General features: G+C 38.6%; 1 protein-coding gene across 9 annotated transcripts in view; it reads right to left on the bottom strand.

Annotated features, from left to right (window-relative positions):
• PTPRZ1 (protein tyrosine phosphatase receptor type Z1) overlaps nt 1–22062 on the bottom strand; it is a 220581-nt gene that overhangs the window by 69541 nt on the left and 128978 nt on the right. For all 9 annotated transcript variants that reach the window (XM_038421170.2, XM_038421190.2, XM_038421181.2 and 6 more), the window contains exons 9-10: nt 9434–9618; nt 8294–8420 (exon numbers count right to left, since the gene is read on the bottom strand). In XM_038421170.2, the coding sequence (XP_038277098.1) occupies nt 8294–8420; nt 9434–9618 (312 nt within the window). The remainder of the gene's footprint in view (nt 1–8293; nt 8421–9433; nt 9619–22062) is intronic.

Raw genomic sequence — 22062 nt, 5'->3', positions numbered from 1 at the left:
GACCTTCCATCACGGAGTCAGGGAACCCTCAGGTGGGTCCTGTGCCATTGTGGTCTATGATGCAGTGCAAAATATGTTATAAAGGGACTTTTAAAAATGGCATTATTGATTAGACAGTTTGAATTTTGTCCTTGGACTGCTTATGGTCAACTTCTTAATTTGATAATCCTTGACACAATAGGCTAGTCTCGCATTCAGAGCCCAATTCTGATCCCACTGAAGTCAATGGTAAAATTCTACTTGATTTCAATGGATCATGATTTGGCTCTGCAAGGATAAACTATAGTGAATCATATTAAGGCATTAAAAATATGTTGCGAGTTCTTATGAATAGATATAGGCATTGGGTGTTGTGCATCTGTAATTAAATGGCTCCTTCTGAAAAGCAGTTGTGCATCTGCATTGTACATCCTTAACTGAAACATTTTGGCTGCATTCATATTTTATTATTCCATATTACACAGTAATTACTTGCCAGTTTCTCCTGCCCCTCCCCAATAAGATGAGTTAAAGGTGACATTTTCAATAGTACTCAATGCTGGTGGATGTTGCTCCTATTTAGGTAAATGGCCACTGATTTCAGTGGGAACAGAGTTAAAGCCATAACCAAAAATAAATCATGAAGCAGTTATACTTCTATATTTTGCACTCCTGCATCTTAAAATGGCCACTCCTGATTGGACCAGGGTAACGTTTAAAAAAAATCTAAATGACATGGAGACTAGGTCCTATTTTCAAAAGTGTCTTAGGGCCAGATCCACAAAGGTCTGCTCAGTGTTGCAAAGCCTAACCCTGAAATGTAGCCCTGAGTTAGGCACCCAGGCTCCCAATGGGGAGTATTAGGTGCCTAAGAGGGAGATCCTCAGAAACCAGTAGCTGAATGGGGAGCTGCCTAAACTAGCTTGGAGTAAAAGGTAGAGGCTTAGGTGTGGCTTAGACCCAGATCTTCAGTGGTACCGGTGTTAAACTTCTATTGATCTAGACCTTAGGTGCCTCACTTATGGGCCAAAGATAGGCATCTCTCTCCATTCAGGATTCTCAGCCATTAATTCTCTTTTGGAGTTAGGTGCCTAAACTAGGTCATGCCCTAGCAGCCAAAACTCAGATCTTTCTCATGAAAAAACAGAGAAAATGAGACCCCAGAATAGCCCATTGTTTAGAGCTTTTATGTGGGAGACCCAGGTTCAAATCCCTGCTCTGCCTGATTTGAAATAGGGACTTGAACCCATATTCTAGAGGAGTGCCCTAGCCAAATGACTATTCTGGGGGCACATCTTGCTAAACTCCCCTGTTCTACTTTGAAGAAATAATTAAATATTAATTGGAGCAGAGATTCCACATTTTCCACATCCCATGTGAGTGTCCTAATCACTGGGGTACTGAGTCAGACTCTCTCTCTCTCTCTCTCTCTCTCTCTCTCTCTCCCAATGGATATTTGATTATTAATTAGGGTTCCATCACACTAACAAGCTAAAATATTTGTATTGATAAGTTGTAGAATGTAAAAAAAAAATGGAATAATCAATTCTCCATGAAAGCATTTTATAAGTAGTAAGTATTGAATTAAATATTTGGCATATTAACAAAAATATAGAAAAGTTATCTTACCTCTGTCTTTCTGAAGGCTAGAAGGCTGGGGGGAGGGGGGAAAGATGATGATATTCCCTGGCTTCTCAATGGTTTCTGTTTACATTTTTAGATAGTGATTCAAAATTCTTAATACTGTAGCCTGGTAACATACATTATGTGGTCAATAGACTCTTAAAAACAGCCTTTCATTAAAGAGAAATATGATTATTTTTGTTGTTAGGATTAATTTTGTCTTCAAATAACAAAAATAAATATTTTCTTTCAGATTTCATGTTTTCTACAGTATCTATGTTATCTTTTGAACTTATCTAGAAGAAAAATTAATGCAGTGATAATACAAATGGATGTAAAACACCTCTACAAACTTTATTTACTACAAGGAAAACTGTAAAGGGTTTCAATATCCTCTGTTTCAACCAGAATGAAACTGCAATTTCATCCTGATGTATCCATGGAAACTCTCTTGATTAGATGGTAACAAAATAAATCTACTTGCTAGCAACATTTAATTACAGTTATTGAGGTTTTGCTAATCTTAATACTGTGTTCTTGAACCAATAATATATATAAGTAATATGGTACCATTTCCCAACACAGAAATAAAACTCAGAGGTAGGTTAACAAACAAGGTATGCTTGATTTTTTCTATAACTGCAAATTGGTTATTCTATAGCTTAGATTTTATTGGAGAAGTTCAAACCTTAAATTTACTAAAAGTTTTCAATTGCATGTATATAATACTGTAGTTTAATGATTCTTGCAGAAATGATAGATTAAGGACAAAAGGAAAATGTGATAACTAAATATTTCCCTACATTTAAATTAGCTCAACTCCTAAAAACATCCCCCTGTAACAATGTGTTCCATAATTTTACAATAATATTCACAGAGTAAATTATCTTCAATTCTAAACTACAATACATAATAAATGACCCTGCAAGAACACAAGTAAAACCATTTTTGCTACATTTAAATGAAATATCTATTATCTTTTCATCATCCATCAGCACAAGAATCACAAAAGCCCCCCTAAAGTGAAATATTTCAGATACCCTTATTGTTCTTTATGGAGAAAATCTCTCACAAAGACAAGTTACAAAAACATTGCATAAAAAGGCCCTCACAAAGAACTGATGCTAGCATGAGCTGCCAAGTGGGAGCCAAAAGTTTGAGATTTATATCCCATTATGTTGTTTTTATGAAAAACTTCAGTTGACTTCCTCACACAGAACAAGGGGAGGATACATATTTAGTCCAGTGGGTCTCAACTTATGTATCACTGTGGGTTGCATAGAGGCCCACAATGTGTTACCTGAGCTGCAGGGGTCAGGTGACAGGGCAGCAGCAGCTTGGACTCTGACCCTGAATGCCTGCTGCACGAGGCCGGTGGGCTGCCCGCCCCAGTCCCTGGACTCCCGACCCTGCAGGGCAGGCCGGGGGCCCCATCTGCTCGGGGCCAGGCAGCTACCTGCCCTGGATCCTAGAACCCTGCTGTGCGGGGCCGGGCAGCTGGCCTGGAGCTTGTGGGGCCAAGCAGCAGCCCTGGACCCCTGACCTTGAGGGGCCAGCCAGGAACCCTGGACCCGCTTGGCGCGGCTGTTCCGGACCTCCGTTGTGTGAGGCTGGGTGGCTGCCCCAGAGCTTGCAGGGCCAGGCAGCAGCACCAGACCCCGGACCCCAACCCCACTGGGCCAGCTGGGACCCTGGACCCTCGCCGCACGGGGCAGCCTGCCAGCCCCAACCCTGCCACATGGGGTGGCGGGGCAGTCCAGACCCCACCAGGCTAGGCAGCCGGGAACCTGGACCCTGCCACGCAGGCCGGCCTTAATACACAGCTGAGCTGGGCTGCATTTATACATCTACAGTAACAGCTATAGAGGAAGTTACTGCAAAACTTTAATAACTATACAAATGTTATCTAAAGAAAGAAACACATGCATTTAGATCACCATTCAGAAATCATTTCCAAAAGCAAATAATCAGATTATAAATAATGGTTGAGATATTGTCAAAGCTGGCTATGCCATTCAGCCACGCAAGTCCCATTAATTTTAATAGTGTGGCTAAATCTTCTAGTGGGGTTTGAAAATACTAACCATTAAGAATAAATATTGATAAAGCACTCCAAGACCCAAAGCCCTTTCTGACTAGCCATAAGCTTACTGGAAACTATATATATACACACACTGTATCACAAGTTTTAAAATTCCACAGTTCTAAATAAAAAACAATATAGGAACAAACAAAGAGAAAATGGTTCTTCTCGTTCTTCTCACAAACTTAATAGACTAGTATGGTAGTTCTCATGATGGCACATGGGCCCTCAGTGGACTGCAGAGCTCTTCTGGAGGGTCCACAGATGGTAATATTTCTTAGAACCCAGCAGTAGAGGGATGAAGTTGGAAGAGGACCTGGCCCATGACAGGATCTTTCCTGTTACGTAATAGTCCTAGAGAATGAGAAGTTTCACTCTGGTCGGTGGATCACCTCTAGTCTGCAGAGCCCTTACTGGTGGTTCACAGAATGAAATGTTTTGAAAGGATGGTGGCAGGCTATGAAAGGGTCTCTCTCTTACAAAATGGTCAGCATAATGGCATAAAATCAAGAACAAACGAGTGGTAGCAGGTGTTGAGTAAATAAAAATAATACAAATAAAAAAATAAAAATATATAGTACAGAGTACTAAAACAGCCCTTATATTAAAAATATGCAGTCCAAGGGTGAAATTCAACCCCAAGCAGAGGGCCCATGCAAAGCCTTTGTATTACTTAAGGTCCACTTAAGCTTTTAACATGAAATTTAATTTGTTCAGATGGCATTGCAGTGAATTTCATCGTAATTGAGCTGACATACTCAGAATAAATCTTGAATATAAAAGTTATTATACTGAATTTGAGTCCATTTTGTTTCAGGTCTTCATAGGTGAAGATAATGTTTTTTCATATATTCACAAGCAGGAGTTCTGGGAAATATTTTGATCTTATTACTGTGAACCCCATTTCATACCACCATCTATAAAGCAGATCACAAAATCAATTTTGGTATTATATTTGGCAGGTGAATGTTTGTATGAACACATCTCTTTCTTTGACTACTTAGATACATACCTTCTCATGTCTCTGTTATTTAATATTTCCAGCACACTTCATAGATTCATAGATACTAAGGTCAGAAGGGACCATTCTGATCATCTAGTCTGACCTCCTGCACAGTGCAGGCCACAGAATCTCACCCACCCACTCCTATGAAAAACCTCACCCATGTCTGAGCTATTGAAGTCCTTAAATCATGATTTAAAGACTTCAAGGAGCAGAGAAGCCTCCCTCAAGTCAACCATGCCCCATGCTACAGAGGAAGGCGAAAAACCTCCAGGGCCTCTCCAATCTGCCCTGGAGGAAAATTCCTTCCCGACCCCAAATATGGCAATCAGCTAAACCCTGAGCATATGGGCAAGATTCACCAGCCAGATACTTCATTCAAATGCAACTGATTAAATGAATAAATTGAAGTTACAAGTGAATGAACATTTTGTTTAGAATGTTATCATGTTTCCACTTTTTATGAATGTAAGATGACATTTACAAGACTAGGGAATACTGTAAATTCATATTAATGATACTGACTATATATGAGGGATTTTACACTGCTCTTACATAGTAGAGTTTCATAATTCAATCATTTTTGCATATGAAACTGTGAAAGTACACAGTGAAATATGTACAGAGATTGCTTTAATCTCCTCTTCACATTTTTTCTTTAAAAATGGGGAAATTATAAACTTATATCTAGGAATTTATTTTAATGCAACTTTAAGGTTACCATTTTAAAAGTTCTAAAGCAATACAATGCAAAAATCAAGTTCTTATCATAACATTAATTGTTCATGCTGCACATAGGTATGTTTTTTCATTACTACTTATGAAGCAGATCCTGAATTCCATATTTCATATTTACTTATTTCTCACTCAAAGGGAAATCATCAGGAGTTTTCGTTGCAAAAAATGGAGTAAGAACCTCAAGCCTTGACCCTATGCTGATCAATGTAACATAGAATGGATCAGTTTCTGCCCTCAGATATGCACACAAAATTCCAAATGATGTCTGTATGCGTTTTATAGATGTAATGGACGGTAAAATTAGTTTTTACAGAAAGTACGTGCAACGTAAGGGCCCCACTACTGCCCCCCACTGAAATTAACAGCAAAATTATCACTGACCTCCATGGGAGAATAACAAGGTTCAAATTTACTATGAGAATCTTTGCTTCTGAATGTTTAAAGCTGTAATGTTTTTGTTGTACCAAAGTAAGTTTATGTATTGAATTAAGAACAGTTTGCAACTCTTTCCATATATCTATTCAGGGGATACCATCATGGGGCCTAATCACATCAGCCACACTATCAGAGGCTCATTCACCTGTACATCTACCAATGTGATATATGCCATCGTGTGCCAGCAATGCCCCTCTGTCATGTACATTGGAGAAACCCCGAACAGTCTCTACGTGAAAGAATAAATGGACACAAATCAGACGTCAAGAATTATAACATTCAAAAACCAGTTGGAGAACACTTCAATCTCTCTGGTCACTTGAATACAGACCTAAAAGTCGCAATATTACAACAAAAAAACTTCAAAAATAGACTCCAACGAGAGACTGCTGAATTGGAATTAATTTGCAAACTGGACACCATTAAATTAGGCTTGAATAAAGACTGGGAATGGATGTGTCATTATACAAAGTAAAACTATTTCTCCATGTTTATTTTCCCCCCCTACTGTTCCTCACATGTTCTTGTCAACTGCTGGAAATGGCCCATCTTGATTATCACTACAAAAGGGTTTTTTTCTCTCCTGCTGGTAATAGCTCACCTTAACTGATCACTCTCGTTATAGTGTGCACGGTAACACCCATTGTTTCATGTTCTCTGTGTATATAAAATTATCCTACTGTATTTTCCACTGCATGCATAGATGAAGTGGGCTGTAGCCCACAAAAGTTTATGCTCAAATAAATTTGTTAGTCTCTAAGGTGCCACAAGTACTCTTGTTCTTTTTGTGGATACAGACTAACACGGCTGCTACTCTGAAACCTGTCATTATGCAAGGTATTGAATTAAACATTGTTTAATTGTGGAAACCACATGAACGGTTGGCTTCAATCCAAATGGAGTCATACTGGAATTGAGGCCCTGATCCTTTAAAAGATATCTGCCAATGAGGTGCCTTGTTTAAGTCCAATGGGACTTGACACAGGAATAAGGGTCTGTGCTTGTGGATTCTTTGCACAATTGGGGCTCACATTGCTCCAAGCTACCTGCTGGCATAGTCTAGTCTATAGTCTAGACTTTGGGTGGGTGTCTGTGGATGGAGTCCCCTCTCATGTGATTTTTGAAGCACGAGTTGGGAAAACTCTGCTGAAGAGACATAAGGAGTCTAGGAAATCAAGGAGTTACAGACTGGCATTTCACTTGAATTTGTATCTTATTACATTGACAGAACCTCTCCTCAGAGAAATACAGAGTACAAAGTCTCTGACAAATATGAGCATAATAAGACCTAGGAAACACAGTCTTCTAAACATGTTGTTTTTGAAAGACAGGTTAGATATGCCTTGGAAACGTTTGTGTTTTAACCAAAAATGTCCCAACATAAAACAACTTCTTATGCTCATATATCATTACTTTCACACAATCCATGGTAACAAGCAGAAAATGGAAAATAATTATATTCTCTATCAGTAGTGGTTCTCTTAAAATTATGGGCCAAACTGGGCTCTCAGGTACATTTCTGTATCTCTTCTGACTTAACTGGAGTTACACAGGTAGGTGTAATTGAGGGGAGAATTCCACCCTTGTAACCCAGAATTAAAAACAAACAACAATCTAATCCAAAGGTAAGCAAAACTGGGGTGTGTGAGTATACTAAAGACCATTATGGACTAATCCTATGATCAAGACACACACAGTCTAATCCAACAGCTGCTTAAGTCAATGGAAGATTTCCACTGACTTCTATGGGGAATTGGATCAAGCTCTAAAACTTCCACTGACTTTAAGGAATGACTGAAGGACAAGGACAAGCCTTTCTATTTTGGTTTTAAATTACCTATCATTTACTTACAGACAGAGGAATTAAATCTGGCTTTGAAATCAACAAGATTTGATTGTTAGCCCCTTTGATTTTCACAATCCAACATTAAGAAGCAAGGGAATTCCATCACCACATATGCTTTGAAATCAAATTCCAAGTACTCAGTTGTAATAAAATTTCAAAATCAATTGAGATACAAATTTTTAATTTATATTAGCTCATTTTGTTTACTTTACATTTTTATCACCTGGATTAATTTTAGGAGGCAGAAGGATGCAATTGAAACAATTCCAAAATGGCTTTACTTCCCAGGTTTATTGTTCAAAATCATTCATCTGATCTGAAATCATGTTCACTTGTTTAAATATATTTTTATAGTTAAAAAAATCAACATTAAATTCACATGTTTAAAGGAATACATGGCAGAAAATGAGTGACAGAGAATACAAGTCACCTCATTAAACAAATGTAAGGTTAACTACAATGATTTTGAAATTCCATTTTAGTGTACTTTGATAGTCAAGCATTTTTAACTGGTTTGCAAGCAAACTATTTCTCTGAATACAGATTTTTAGCCAGAAGTTACTACTGTACTCAAAACAACACTTACCTGGATCATCTAAAGGCATATCAACAATGACTTGATCACTGTATTTTCCATATAGACCATTAGTGCAAACTGCAACTATCTGAAGAACATAACTTGTATTGGGCAGCAGATTATTTAGAATAGCTCCCTAAAAGAAAAATCATGTTTAATCACATAAATATAAATCCTTAGCATATATTTTTTGAAAACATTAGATTATTTTATTCTAAGAACAGTGTTTTCTCATATGAGAGACAAGGTGGGTGAGGTAATATCTTTTATTGGACCGTCTGTTGGTGAAAGAGACAAGCTTTTTGAGCTACACAGAACTGATAAGAGCTCAAAAAGCTTGTCTCTTTGACCAACGTCTGTTGGTCCAATAAAAGATACTACCTTACGCACCTTGACTCTCTAATATCCTGAGACCAACACAGCTACAACAACACTGCAAACAACAATAGAAGATATCAACATTTTCTCACATGAAACATTCTAATACATCACTTTTACATTTTATTGCCAGAAAAACAGGCATAAAACTTTAATCAATTGATTTTGTGAAACGTCCTAATGGCAGGCGACCGAAAAACTGGAGAGAATACATTTTTCTATGCTGAATATTAGTTTTAGATTCTAATATTCCTTGTGAAGCTTATGCAGCTTCAAAGGGGGTGAATGTAATTGTTTGTGTTGGTAAAGCACCATCATATTATAAATCAGTGAGCCAATATTTATAGTAATCACAGATGGATCATTGTTCAGATGCTGAGTTTGTCATTAGTTACCTGTGTACAACATCCTACATATCAAAGATCATTGGGGGCATGATGAAAGTGTCTTGTGATTAACAAGATCTGAGTTTGACACTATAGTAATAGTTATTTCAAGGTATTATAGACAAATAGGAACAGCAATTTTAGAAAATTAGAACCGTGAGTGATGGTAGCTCTCTCCCATATAGCTTTTTGTTTGTTTGTTTGTTGTATTTTAAATTTGTCTCTGTGGCTGTATAGCCAAGGATACAAGCAGTGTTTCTACGAGCAGCGGCCAAAGACATTAATTCTAGCTGGATTAGCTCCCTGACATAATCTCTCAGAATAATTCCGTGTGAGTGCTTTACCACCACCACTTTTGTATGAAACTTGAAGAGTTTACAGTTACCAAGTCCTGATACCCATCTGTCAGAAACTCATGTTTAGTCTGGTCTTCTCCGTCCAATTGCTGATAAAAGACAGCAAATCTCTCGATCATGGCATCATAAACAACTCGAGGTCTTTCCCATGTAACAAGAAGGCTGGTATAGTTCTTTGGATCAGCTTGGACATTTTCTGGTTCTGAGCTGCAAACTAAAAACAGCATCACATTTATAAACAGCATAATGGTTTCTGAGCACTGAGGGTGTGGTCTAATTCCCATGGAAGTTAGTGTAAATCTATCCATTGATTTCCATGGTGTGGATCAGTCCCTAAAATGCTAAACCATGTAAATCTAAACTACCAAAGATCTACTTATGTCACCACTGTGTTTGGGTTGTTTTCCAATTGGTGAAAGTGGAGTTTTTCCTTTTGTTTTATTGATATTATCTAATAGAATGAAGAGATCTTGGTACATTTTGAGTTTTCACATTTTGATAAAGGTGCATATCAAGTCCCATGAAAATTAGAGAATAACATTCTTTTTGATTTGTGTTAGAACTGTTTATTGGCCATAAAGTACTGGTATACCCAGAAGGATAAATTTTATTTTTTTGTAATCATGCAAGTGACAAAATGGAAGCGTAAAGCTTTTTACATATGTTTCTCAGAAAAAAAAAGTCTCTAGTAGTCTATGCTTTCATGAATCTGTGAAAGAGGAAGCCAATAGAGTAGGAGGAACTATGCATTGCCTTGACAATATCTGCATTTTATGACATGTTTTGTAATAGATTTTTACATATAGTAAATAGTAGTATTCTTACAAATTATTATGAGTATACTACTCAACAGTAAGAATATTAATAATAATGGCTGAGATCCTCAAAGGAGCCTAGCAGAGTGAGGTGTCCAAGCCCCATGAGACTCAATGGAATATAGGTGCCTGTCTTGCTCTGGCTCCTTTTAAAATTCCAGCCCATAATATCTTCCATTTACTTAGCAGTTTTCATCATAGGATGAAACAATTCCTAACTGCCAACAGTAATTGATTAATCCTCACAACACACTTCCTGAGGGCAGGTAAATATTGTGCTTATTTTACAGATTGGGCAATTGAGGACAAACCTGCATAAAATACCTAGGGTGAAATCTTAGCTCTGTTGAGGTTAATGGAAGGTTTTGTTGTTGACTTCAATGAAGTTAAGATTTCACCTCTAAATTTTTAAAATTGGACTCTAATTTTAGGTTCCTTAATATTTTTTACGCTAGGTGTCTAAAGCTGAAACTTTGTGGTCATGTTTGAAAATTTGGGCCATAGTCACTTGTTCAAAGGTCAAGTGTTGGGGTATCCATGAAGAAGATGGCTGCTTAGTCTTGGACCTCCTCATTCCCCACATAGCTATTTGTTTCTAATAATTACTTTTCTAGCAAATTAGCAATAAGGTTCTGTGATAAAAGTTCAAATTAATCCTCTAGATAAACTACAAACTGTTTAATATGAATTTCAATGAAAAATATGAGAGGCAACAAAAGACCTAAGGAGGAGCTGAAGGAGGAGACTACAAAGCCACAGAACATAGCCCAACATATTTCAAAACTCAAAGAATTCCTCACAGACCGACTGGATTCAGTCTCAGAAGATATTTGTGGCCTCTCTAAAAATGTAAACCATGTAAACTCCCAAATGGCTCACATAGAAAATGAGCTACAAAAGACTGTCATTGAAACCTGTGAAATTAAAGAAGAAACTGCCTCCTTAAATCTTAGACTAGATAAACTGAAAAAAAAACCCAGGATGACTTAGAAAATAGACCTCAAAGAAACAACTATCACTTCTTGGGGACTATTGAGGGTCAACTTTCTTCAGAAGCTGCTCCCTGACGTATTTAAATTGGACCCCCAGCTGCCCTCATTGGATATTGAAAGGGCTCATTGAATGGCTGGTACTAGAAGGCAGGAGTCTGATAAGCCCAGACCCATTATCTTCAAGCTGCTGAAGTTCAATGATAAAGTAATATTAATGAATACTACCAGAAAAGCTCAAACCCTTATGTACAAAGGCCACAAAATGTCTCTTTTTCCTGACTTCTCAGCTGAACTTAACAAAAAGAGGGCTGCATTCAATGGCATAAAGCAAATTCTAAGGGGGACCATAAAGTACCCATCTACCTTCATTATGGATTTAGTAGGCTGCACATGATTTTGCAAAAACCCTTCTGAAGCTTGGCAGACATTTCAAAGATTGAGACACTAAGCACCATCTACTGACTAAAGTATTATCTCCACTAATCATCACAATTTGATAGAGAGAATCATGATATTATGATAACCACAAGTCCTTGGAATAGTCAATACTCCTGACATGTAAAGTAGATTATAACCTAAACATTAAATAGCACTAGTTATTCAATTTGTGCAGGGCATTTTACAGACTATGAATATGATTTTTATGTTGTATTATTCATATTTAAATTTTGTACTAATTTATATTTGCTTTACCAAATCAATTGTAAATTTACATGTGATGAGTGTGTATATATGTATATCCATATACATATGTGTATGTGTGTGTAATACCTCTGTAGGTAGGTATATATTATACATGTTCTAGAATGCCCAATGGTATTTACAGGATAAATTTGACTTTAAATATATTTGCATTGGAGATGTTTAGACTATTATTAGATAATATAGGGAGGAAAGGAGGGGATGGAATTGAAGCCATCAGGGATCTGAACATGCCCACACTGGCTTGTTTTAAGTCTGTTAAATTTTTTTTGTTTTCTGTTACAAATATATTTTGGAAGACACATGATATTTAACAGATCTTTTTATATTCTTGACCCTCTTAGAGGTTCAATTGAAGGCATGCATTCATTCAAAATTAACCAATATCTAATATGTAGAAATGAAGACCATATCATAGAAATGTGGTTTTACAATATCAATGGGGAAATGTGTGTCTCTAGAATAGAAATGTGTGTCTTTTGATGTCACGGAGGTCTATGATATGGTCTTACTATATCATTTAAAACTTTGTCATGAATTTTCTTAGTGTATGCTCCTGGAATGCGAAGGCACTTAGTCAACCTTCCAAAAGAATTTAAATCCTGAGGAACCTCAGATCAAAAAAAGTGCCAAGTAGCTTATTGCAAAAAACTCATCTAGCAGATATAGATGCCAACAGAATCAAGAAGATGGGGGTAGGTGCTGAGTATCATTCATCACTGAATTCTAAGAGCAGAGGCACAACCATCCTAATTCATAAAATTTGCAATATATATAGTCTTGGTCTGATCCCAAAGGAAGATGAATTCTTCTTGAAGCCTCTTTCAACTCAAAAAAGTTAATTCTAGGAAGCATTTACAATCCAAGTGGAGGTAATTCTGAATTTTCTAAAGACATAGCAGACATTCTTTTTAATAAAAAAGACATTCCTGTAATTCCAGGGGGAGACTGGAATACTATACTAGATAGACATCTGGACAAATCCAATTACATGAGACCCAGTTCTCTGAGCACAATAGGCCAACTCTCATTATTAATGAATGAACTTGATTTAAAAGATATATGGAGACTGAGACACCCCAAGGAGCATGACTATATGTATTTCTCTATAGTACATTCATCTTACTCCCAAACTGACTTTTTTCTTGTGCCTTCAGAACTGATGCCAGCATGCCTAGAAGCAGCTATTGATAATATATTAATTTCAGATCATGCTACAATTATACTTATCATAGACACTGGTTACACATCATCAAAATCTTCTAGGTGGAAACGGACACTCTAATTCTAAAAGCTCTGTTCCACAGTTGACTCAGTCATGTCTAACTTCATAGAAGAAAATAAGCACTAATTTATGTCAGATACCATTTTTTGGGATGCTCTGAAAGCTACTGTAAGGGGTGAATGCATAAAGTGTGCATCCCAAAAGAAGAAAACGAGACTCAAGTTACAAGATTCTCAGAACAAGGAAATAGACGAGTTGTAGAGAATACATGAGACTGACCCAAATAATGAAAACATCCTGCATTCTCTAATCAACACCAAATACAAATATAAGGAATGCTTATCCAGCCAAGTTGAATTTGCACGCAACGGGATCAAACAAAGATATTGTAAATGGGGATATAAAGCAGGTAAACTATTTGCCAGAAGACTTAAGATGGGGCTAGCCACAATATTTTTTCCTTCTTACTAGAAGACAGGAGTACCGTCCTTGAACCAATAGATATAAATAACCAATTGAAACAATTCTATCTAGCCTTTATATAATTCAACCAATTTGACTTTAATAAATTTGATGATTTCATTGAAGGCCTGTCTTTTAATACCCTAACTTCAGAACAAGTCTTGTTTATGGACTAAGCTATCACAACACAAGAGATTGAACAGGCTATAAAAATATGAATTCTGGCAAGGCCCCTGGGATGGATGGCTTTCCAGTAGATTTCTACAAAACATTTTGTAAGCAGCTATCTTCTATTCTTTCACAGGTCTTCACTGAAACATTCGAAAAAGAAACCATGTCTCGTGACTAAGGCTAAGATTTTGTCATGGATATTTTTAGTAAAAGTCATGGACAGGTCAGGGCAGTAAAGAAAAATTAATGGAAGCCGTGGCCTGTCCGTGACTTTTACTAAAAATATTAGTGACAAAATGGGGATCTGTGGATCCCCACACCGCCTGCAGCAGGGCAGCTGCACAGTGGCTAGGAGCTCTGGGGGCTCCCACCGCAGATTGGGTGTTGGAGCTCCAGGGTCCCCTGCAGCCCACAGCTGGTAGGTATGGAGTCCCCCACCGCCTGCAGCACCTGCGAGCTGTGGGGTGCCCCTGCAGCCCAAAGCTCTGGGGACCCACCACGGCTGAGAGCTTGGAGGTTCCACGACTGCCTGAGGTGCCCGTGATTTCCAGGGTTCCCATGCCACCTGCAGCAGCCTGGACCTTGGGGATTCTTCAGCTCTGGAGTTCCCCGCTGCCTGGGAGCTGCAGGGTATCCCCGCCACCTGCAGCAGCTTGGAGCTCCGGGGGCCACCAGAGATGGCTGGTTACCCCACAGCCCCCAGCCTCCGTGGGTGGCAGGGGACCCTGCAGCTCCTGATCACCATAGGTTGATGTTACGGAGGTCGCTGGAAGTCACGGATTCCATGACTTCCACGACCTCCGTGACTAAATCGTAGCCTTACTCATGACATGAGAACTGCTTTAATTACTTTAATATTAAAGAAGAAAAAAGATGGTCACAACTGTGATGACTTCTGCCCCATATCTCTATTGAACACAGATTGCAAAATAAATGCAAAAATTTTAGCTGCATGACTGAACGCTATCGTCCCAACAATTATACATGCAGATCAAGTTGCTTTCATTAAAGGCAGATTGGCTGCTGCTAACACAAGAAAAATCGCTCACTTGATCCAGCAAGCTCAGATGTCAGATGTTCCCTCCATAGAGTTATCTCTAGATGCAGAGAAAGCCTTTGGTAAGGTTGAATGGCCTTACTTAATAAATTCTAAATGAATACTAAAAGAATTCAGATTTGGATCAATATTCCTAGTTTTGGTCAGTGTTATACAACTCTCCCCTCACTTTACTATCAACTAATTGAATTGTTTTGCCCATATTTCAGCTAGAAAGAGGGACACGACAGGGCTGTCTGTCCCTTTTCACCCCTCCCTTTTCAATCTCTCTTGAAGCACTGGCAATGTACATACATCAGCACTCAGCCACTGAAGATGTGACTGGAAACAGGAGAGAATTCAAAATCAGGTTATATGTTGATGATATAATAGTACTACTGAAGCATCCTCCGATCATTATTGAATGTAGTTTATATTTTTTTTGAAAGATCTCTGGTTTTTGCATTAACTGGGATAAATCACAAGCAATGGATATATCCAAGAGACCAGATTCTTCTTAGTTTCAGCATTTTCCATTTCAAAATATGAAAGGAAATAACTTATTTAGGTATTAAAATTTGAACTAATCTTCTTGAAATGGTTTCTATAAATATGGACTATATATTAAAAGAAACCTCCCTTACTGGGGAGAATAGAAATAGCCAAAATGAATATCTGCCCAAGATAGACTTATATCATTAGCCTCTTGTCTTTCAAGATATCCCACTTGCTCTTTCCTTGAATAAACAGGCTTATCATATAATTTATATGAGATTTAAAAAATGGCCTCACTTGTCATACAAAACTCCTAAAAAATCTGGGGCAACTGCAGGGTCATGGGGTTGCCAGATTTGTATCTATAATATCTAGCATTCCAAATGTGCCCTGCTGTACGGTGATTCCCTTCTAGTAGCTGTGTATACATACCGGCCTGGTTTTAAATGGAACAAAGCTTAACTATGCCATTTGGTTGCTACCCTCACCCTTAAGGAAAAGTCCAGTCTTTGCATCTACAAGGGGCATTTCAGCATGCGACCTTGCTAATTCTCTTCTTGTACCACTATGATATAACCCATGTCTCAGGATCAAGGCCAACTCCATATTTAAGACAATTTGGACAGAAAAAGGATTCACAAAAATGAAAGATATAGTACAAAATGATAGACTGGCCTCCTTCAATTACATGTGTCACAAATATCAGCTGTTCTTGTCTCATAGTTCCTTGTTGCAGCAGCTGTGCTCAAAGATTCGTGCAAGGATAAGGGGACAATTGGTCTGTTTCAACTCTCTCACTTCTAGAAGAACATGTTAAGAAATATGGAAACAAAAGTCAGATAGTAGGAATTTAATAGGTGTCTTAATGCTTTGCATTACCTCCTTAATCTCAAAGAAAAATGGGGAGAAGTACTTAGCCTTACTGTCACAACAGAAACTTGGGAAGATATGTGGCCTCATGTGAAAGATACTTCAAGTTCTTTATCCTTGTGATTCTTCCAGAACGAGATATTAAACAGGCAATACTGGACTCGAGAACATTTGTTTAAGGCTAGATTGGGATCACACAGTGCATGTTGGCATTGCAAACAGCCCCTTGCCAACACATCCTCTATACCTGTCAAAAATGCACATGTTCTGGAATGCCATATTCAGTACTCTCTCAAAAACTTTAAGTGTTGCTATCTTTCCTTCTCAAAACTTGGGTATTTTAGAGGTGCTGAATGAGTTGGTATTACCAGTTAACATTAAGAAATGGATTACAGTAAAAATGTTAGTGGCCAAAAGAGTTATTTTGAGACAATGGACATCTTTAATTTCTTCCTCATACACAGACTGGCTTCGTGAGCTCCCTACTATTGCATTAATTAAAAAAAATGACTCAGTCTAATAGAAATACCTGGAAAAAATATGAGTATGTCTGGTCACACATGAAACTATTGAATATTTTTGCAGTTTAGTATATATTAGTCCCTGATACTCATAGGTTATGTTCTTACTTATTTAGTCACTTTAATCATTGATGCGCTGCATGACCTCTAAGGGTTCAGATTTTGTTTGTTTGTTTGTTTGTTTTCCAGGTTTTGAAAATAATGAGTGTTGAATTGTATTATTTAATATACTATTTCCATCTTGTGCATGTTTGTTTCATTGTGTTTATATTTTATATAAAAACAATATAAATAAATTTTAAAAAGGTCAAGTGTCAAGTCACTGGGAGAGTTGCAATATACACTTCTCACTCCCTATTCTGTGCTGTAACCACCAAATAACTGCCTCCCTTATAATCTCATCTGTTAAGATTTGATTGCAATGCATTATAATAAATGTGTCTCTGTATTGCATAACCAGTTATTGCATGTTATTTACAACATTAAAGTGTAACCCTGTAAATGTAAGTGTTCCATTCAAGATGTTTGAATTCGTAAATGCAGATCTCCATTTTTCTTAGAGAGGAAGACAAGGGGCAAGTGAAGGAAGGATTAAGGATATACAAATTATGCGATAGTGTTGTGTAGTGGTTAGAACATAAGACTCAGAGCAAAATCTTTTGAGTACTTTTTTCTGACTCTTCCACAGGGTCTTTATGTGGCTTTGAACTTGTCACTTAAACTTCCTATGTAAAAATGGATCCAATGGCTATAAAAGTACTTACTTCACAGTGGCTGAGGGTTAACCAGTTGTTTGCAGAGGATTCTGAGATCCTCAGAAGAAAGAGGCTATGTAAATTCAAATTATTTTAATGTCCCTACTAATCATTATATGACCCTCAAAGGACAGAACGTTATGGAAGATGAAAAAAAAAGAAAGAGCAAGAGAGAGACGAAAACTGAAGGAGTCGAGGAAAAAAGAAAGAGAAGCAAGAACAAATACAAACTAGACATGCTAAGTTCAACATTTATTTATTAGAAAAAGTTTGTGGGACTGAAATTTGCCCTCTGAAATAAAAATTAGTTCATGAATACCACTGTTCTGTTCATTATGTTTTCCATCCATCAACCTTTACATGCCAGGTCTGCCTAACACCTCAATACTCTTCCAAAAATACAGGTGACTGAATAAAAATTACATGGGAGAATCAGATTTTGTCACTTTACTACTTAAATTACCTGAGAACTGGACCAGTGTGTGGTGTAAATTAGCACACTAGGCCTAAGGGGTTTATCCCTAAATGACTAAATCACATTAACTTAGTATACAAACGATTTTGCAAAGGCTAACTAAAAGATGTCAGATCATGTCACCTTACACTGAAGAGTAAAGTGACTCTACTCCAGGGTTTAATACATACAGTATTTTCTATTCTAGCCTGGGACAGCTATGAGAATCTTTAATGAAGTTAATAGAGAGAGCTTTTCAGATATCACTTTCCATTACATCCTCTAATCTTACTTCTAGGAGATATTAGTATCCTGGAATCCAATCTAATGTTCCTTTCACAAACTCTAATGACCTGATCCTGCAGTAATCTCAGTGCTTCCACTCTGTCCTCATCTCCTCTGCTGATTTCAGCCTTGTCAAATCCATTCTCCTTCTCCAAATCTTCTTGTCTCCGGAGATGATACTGGCTCCATCCTCTTCTGGTCTCCTCCTACCACTCTGGCTATTCCTGCCATCCATCTTATCCCTTCACCCATTCTCTGTGGTGGTTCTACATGGCTCAGTCCTTAGCCCTCTGTCTTCTCCTTCTACATCCCCTCTAAAGACCCACTTCTTCCATGAGGCTGACAAGCAACTGGCGAACTAATAACAGACAAGTTGAGATGTCGGTGATATTTGTTCATATAATTTAAAAAGCATATACAAAATTGTATATATTGACTGTGCCCCTCACCCCTCATATGCCACTTATCTTCTTAAATTGTCAAATCTTTGCAGCATGAACTGTGTTTTTCTCTGTACACAGAAAGCACAAAGCCTACCATGTTTTTTGGTGCTACTACAATGTAAATAAAAATTACAAACAAAAAACTGTGTTAAAAGAACATTGTTAAGTTGCAAAGTCAAGCACCCAAAAGGTAGGAAATGGTAGAAATAAAATTTCCTGTATAATCTCCCCCTCCTTGTTCATGTGCATATGATACAGCCTTTAATTACATGATCACATGCTATTTATTTCATAGGGCCCCTGCCTCATTCAGTGCACAGGATGGATGGTGTAGCTATTCAATTTTTGTTTTCTCCTGACCGTTCAATGTGTGCCCCTACCCTAGGCCCTATTAACTGTACTCTATGCAAACCCTGCTCTGAAGACAACAATTAATTTCTTCATGGGCTTTAGTCTGGTTCTCATTGCTATGGCATATAAGTGCTTCACAAACATTAATTAATTTATTTTAACAAGACCCCTGTGAGGTGAGGGGATGGTATTATTTCTTTGGAGCCAGGACCTGAAATTGTTTGGGGAATGGCCTTTGAATAGCTGTGTAAGCTTGTCTCTTTCACCAACAGAAGTTGATCCAATAAAAGATATGTCCTCACCCACCTCCTCTTTCTAATATCCTGAGACCAACATGGCTACAACTACTCTGTAAATAGATATGCCTTTTGCCATCTGTGTGAAAATCTGTCCAAATTTGGCCATTATAAGCTTTTGAAAAATCATATTTCACACATGCTTAGTAGAGAATTCTTAGATTTTAGCAGCTAAATTCCCCAAAGATTCCATGAGGACAAATCTTGTGAAGACAAAAGTGCAGTTTGCAATAGAGGAGCAGGAACGGATATTGAACTTTTAATTAACCTTGCAATTTGCATCTTGACCACAGGAGGGCACTGAAACTAAATATTGTTTTGCAAAAGCAAACTTCTCTACAATAGACTGAAGGGAAGTTCTAAAAGTTCTTTTTTTTTTTTGTATCAGCAAATAAAACAACAAAAATTAGTGAGCATGTCTTTCTTTTCCCTCACCAGGATACACTGATGATCCTTATAAATTATTCTCAAACCTATTATTGTGCCCATTTTCATATTTTGGATGCACAGTGGTGATGTGTTAATGTCTTCAGTATAATGAATTCCTTTAAGTGCAGTATGAGAAAATATGAATAATCACAATAAATTGTCTTTTCAAACCACTTTCAATTACATTAAATCACTCCAACTGTTGCTATTACAGTTCCTGCCCTCCAGATGGCATAAAGAAATCAATACAAATAACCAGAGGATGTTTGCTTTTTCAATTGCAAGCAACCATGAGGAACAGGGATGCTGGAACAATTTGTATAGTGGGGTGCTGAGAGCCATTGAACTAAATTATAAACCCTGTATATGGAAAACCACTTCAAGCCAGGGGGTGCAGCAGCAGCACCTATGATGAGGGATGTTGTCAATAGGCAGGACATAACCCAGTGCTCAGTGCTCAGTTGGATTGGCTGTATGGGGAAGCAACTGGCCCACCTCCCTCTTCGCTGCTCAGTGCTCAGTTGGATTGGCTGTATGGGGAAGCAACTGGCCCACCTCCCTCTTCGCATGGGAATTCAGAGTCTTTCCATGGTGAAAGCGGGAGCCTGAGATTGAAAGTGATTTGGCAGTCCTACGTATTATCAGGCGGCTACGTCTTTTTAGTCACCCTCACTGCAGGTTGTAGCTGTAGCATTCCTACTAGTGAACACTGTAGATACGGATGATACAGTTTAAATCATCACTTTAAATCATCTAATGTAGTGTTCAGTTCAGTCAATCAGCAGGTCCCCTCCCTTGTGCACGAGCAGCAACCCTGAGAGCAATAGGTTCCCCCCAAGGATAGGAAACCAAAACCAATCTAAGTTGATCAATGAGACCAGGTGGATGGGGCCAGGAGCCTTCCCCAGTGACTCAAAGAACCTAGGAGGAAGAGTCCTAAGCAGTCTGGGAAGTACTGGAGGCACAGGACTGAGGAGGAGAAGCTGCTAGCTGGCACAGGACAATAGCCCTAACAGCTGCTGGGGGGTAAGGGACAGAGACACTGCAGGGGATACAGAGCCCAGAGGATGCAGGGGGAGAGATCCAGCCTTCTAGCAGCTGAATGGGAGAACGCTAGTGAGACGAAGATGAGCAGCTGCAGGGAAAATTGCTGGAAAGAAGTAGCCCAGCAATTGGAGGGTGTGGGGAAGATCTAGGCAGGGGGAATGGGGACAGAAGAGTGCTTGATAGCAGGGCTCACAGAGCCATGGGGTTTGTGTAGTAGAAGGAGCTGGGAGGAGCAGTGAGCACCACATAAAATAATTGAAACATCTTCATACAAAACACACAAGGCCAATATCCAAAACCAGTGGGGCAAGGGTTCCAGGCAGCTATTAGCCTGAGGACTTAACTTTACTAGCCTAGGTTAAAAAATACCCCCAAACCACTTCTTCCAAACCACATTCATGCAATTAAAAAAAATAAAGCCACTTATTGCCTCCCATGCTCACTACATTCTGCTAACAATGCCAACTTCAACGCTGCATTCATTGCCTTTTCCGCACCCAACTCTGGGTCTAAACTAGCACCCATTGAAATCTGTGGAAAATTTCCCATTGGCATGAGTGGAATCAGGCCTTCTGTGCCTTTCTTGATGCTACTCCCTTTTGTGTGTAATGACTTCCCTGTCCCAGTGAGCCACCATTCTCTCCTCTTTCATCTACCTTATAAAAACGTATCTCAAAAAGTGAGTTTAAAATGAAATAAACAGTAAATAAAAAAATAAAAAACCCTCAAACTGTTCCCTCTTTGGACTGCTCAGTGTCTCCTGTTTGTTTAGCGAAGTTCTTTGGAGCAGGGGCTGTCTAACTCTGAGGGGTTTTATCACTTTACGGATGCTAAAAAAATAATAATGATGTGATAATAATAATAATGACCTTAACTCCAGGTCAGTTAAGACACCTGGGGCCAATTTAGAACATTCCAGAAGGCAGGGAGAACGCTAGGTTGATTGGGACACCTGAAGCCAAATCAGGGACTGGGTGAAACTAGTTAAAAGCCTCCCAGTTAGCCTGGCAGGTGTGGATGTCAGGAGCTGTGGGAGGAAGTTGTGCTGTTGGAGAGACTGAGCAGTACATACCATATCAGGCACAAGGAAGGAGGCCCTGAGGAAATGGGGGCTGCTGTGGGGAAGTAGCCCAGGGAATTGTATGCGTCATGTTTCTAAAATGTCAGCTACCATAGCTGATACTGTTAGGGTCCCTGGGCTGGAGCCCAGAGTAGAGGATGGGCCTGGGCTCCTCCCTTTGCCCCCTCCCCCATTAATCACTGAGATTGGGAGACAACAGAGACTGTGCAAGGGAGGATAGCTTCTCCT

Source organism: Dermochelys coriacea, chromosome 1 (genome assembly GCF_009764565.3).
Source record: "Dermochelys coriacea isolate rDerCor1 chromosome 1, rDerCor1.pri.v4, whole genome shotgun sequence".
Lineage (NCBI taxonomy): Eukaryota > Metazoa > Chordata > Testudines > Dermochelyidae > Dermochelys > Dermochelys coriacea.
The sequence above is the reverse complement of the archived record's forward strand: the minus strand, read 5'-3'. Positions and strand labels throughout refer to the sequence as shown.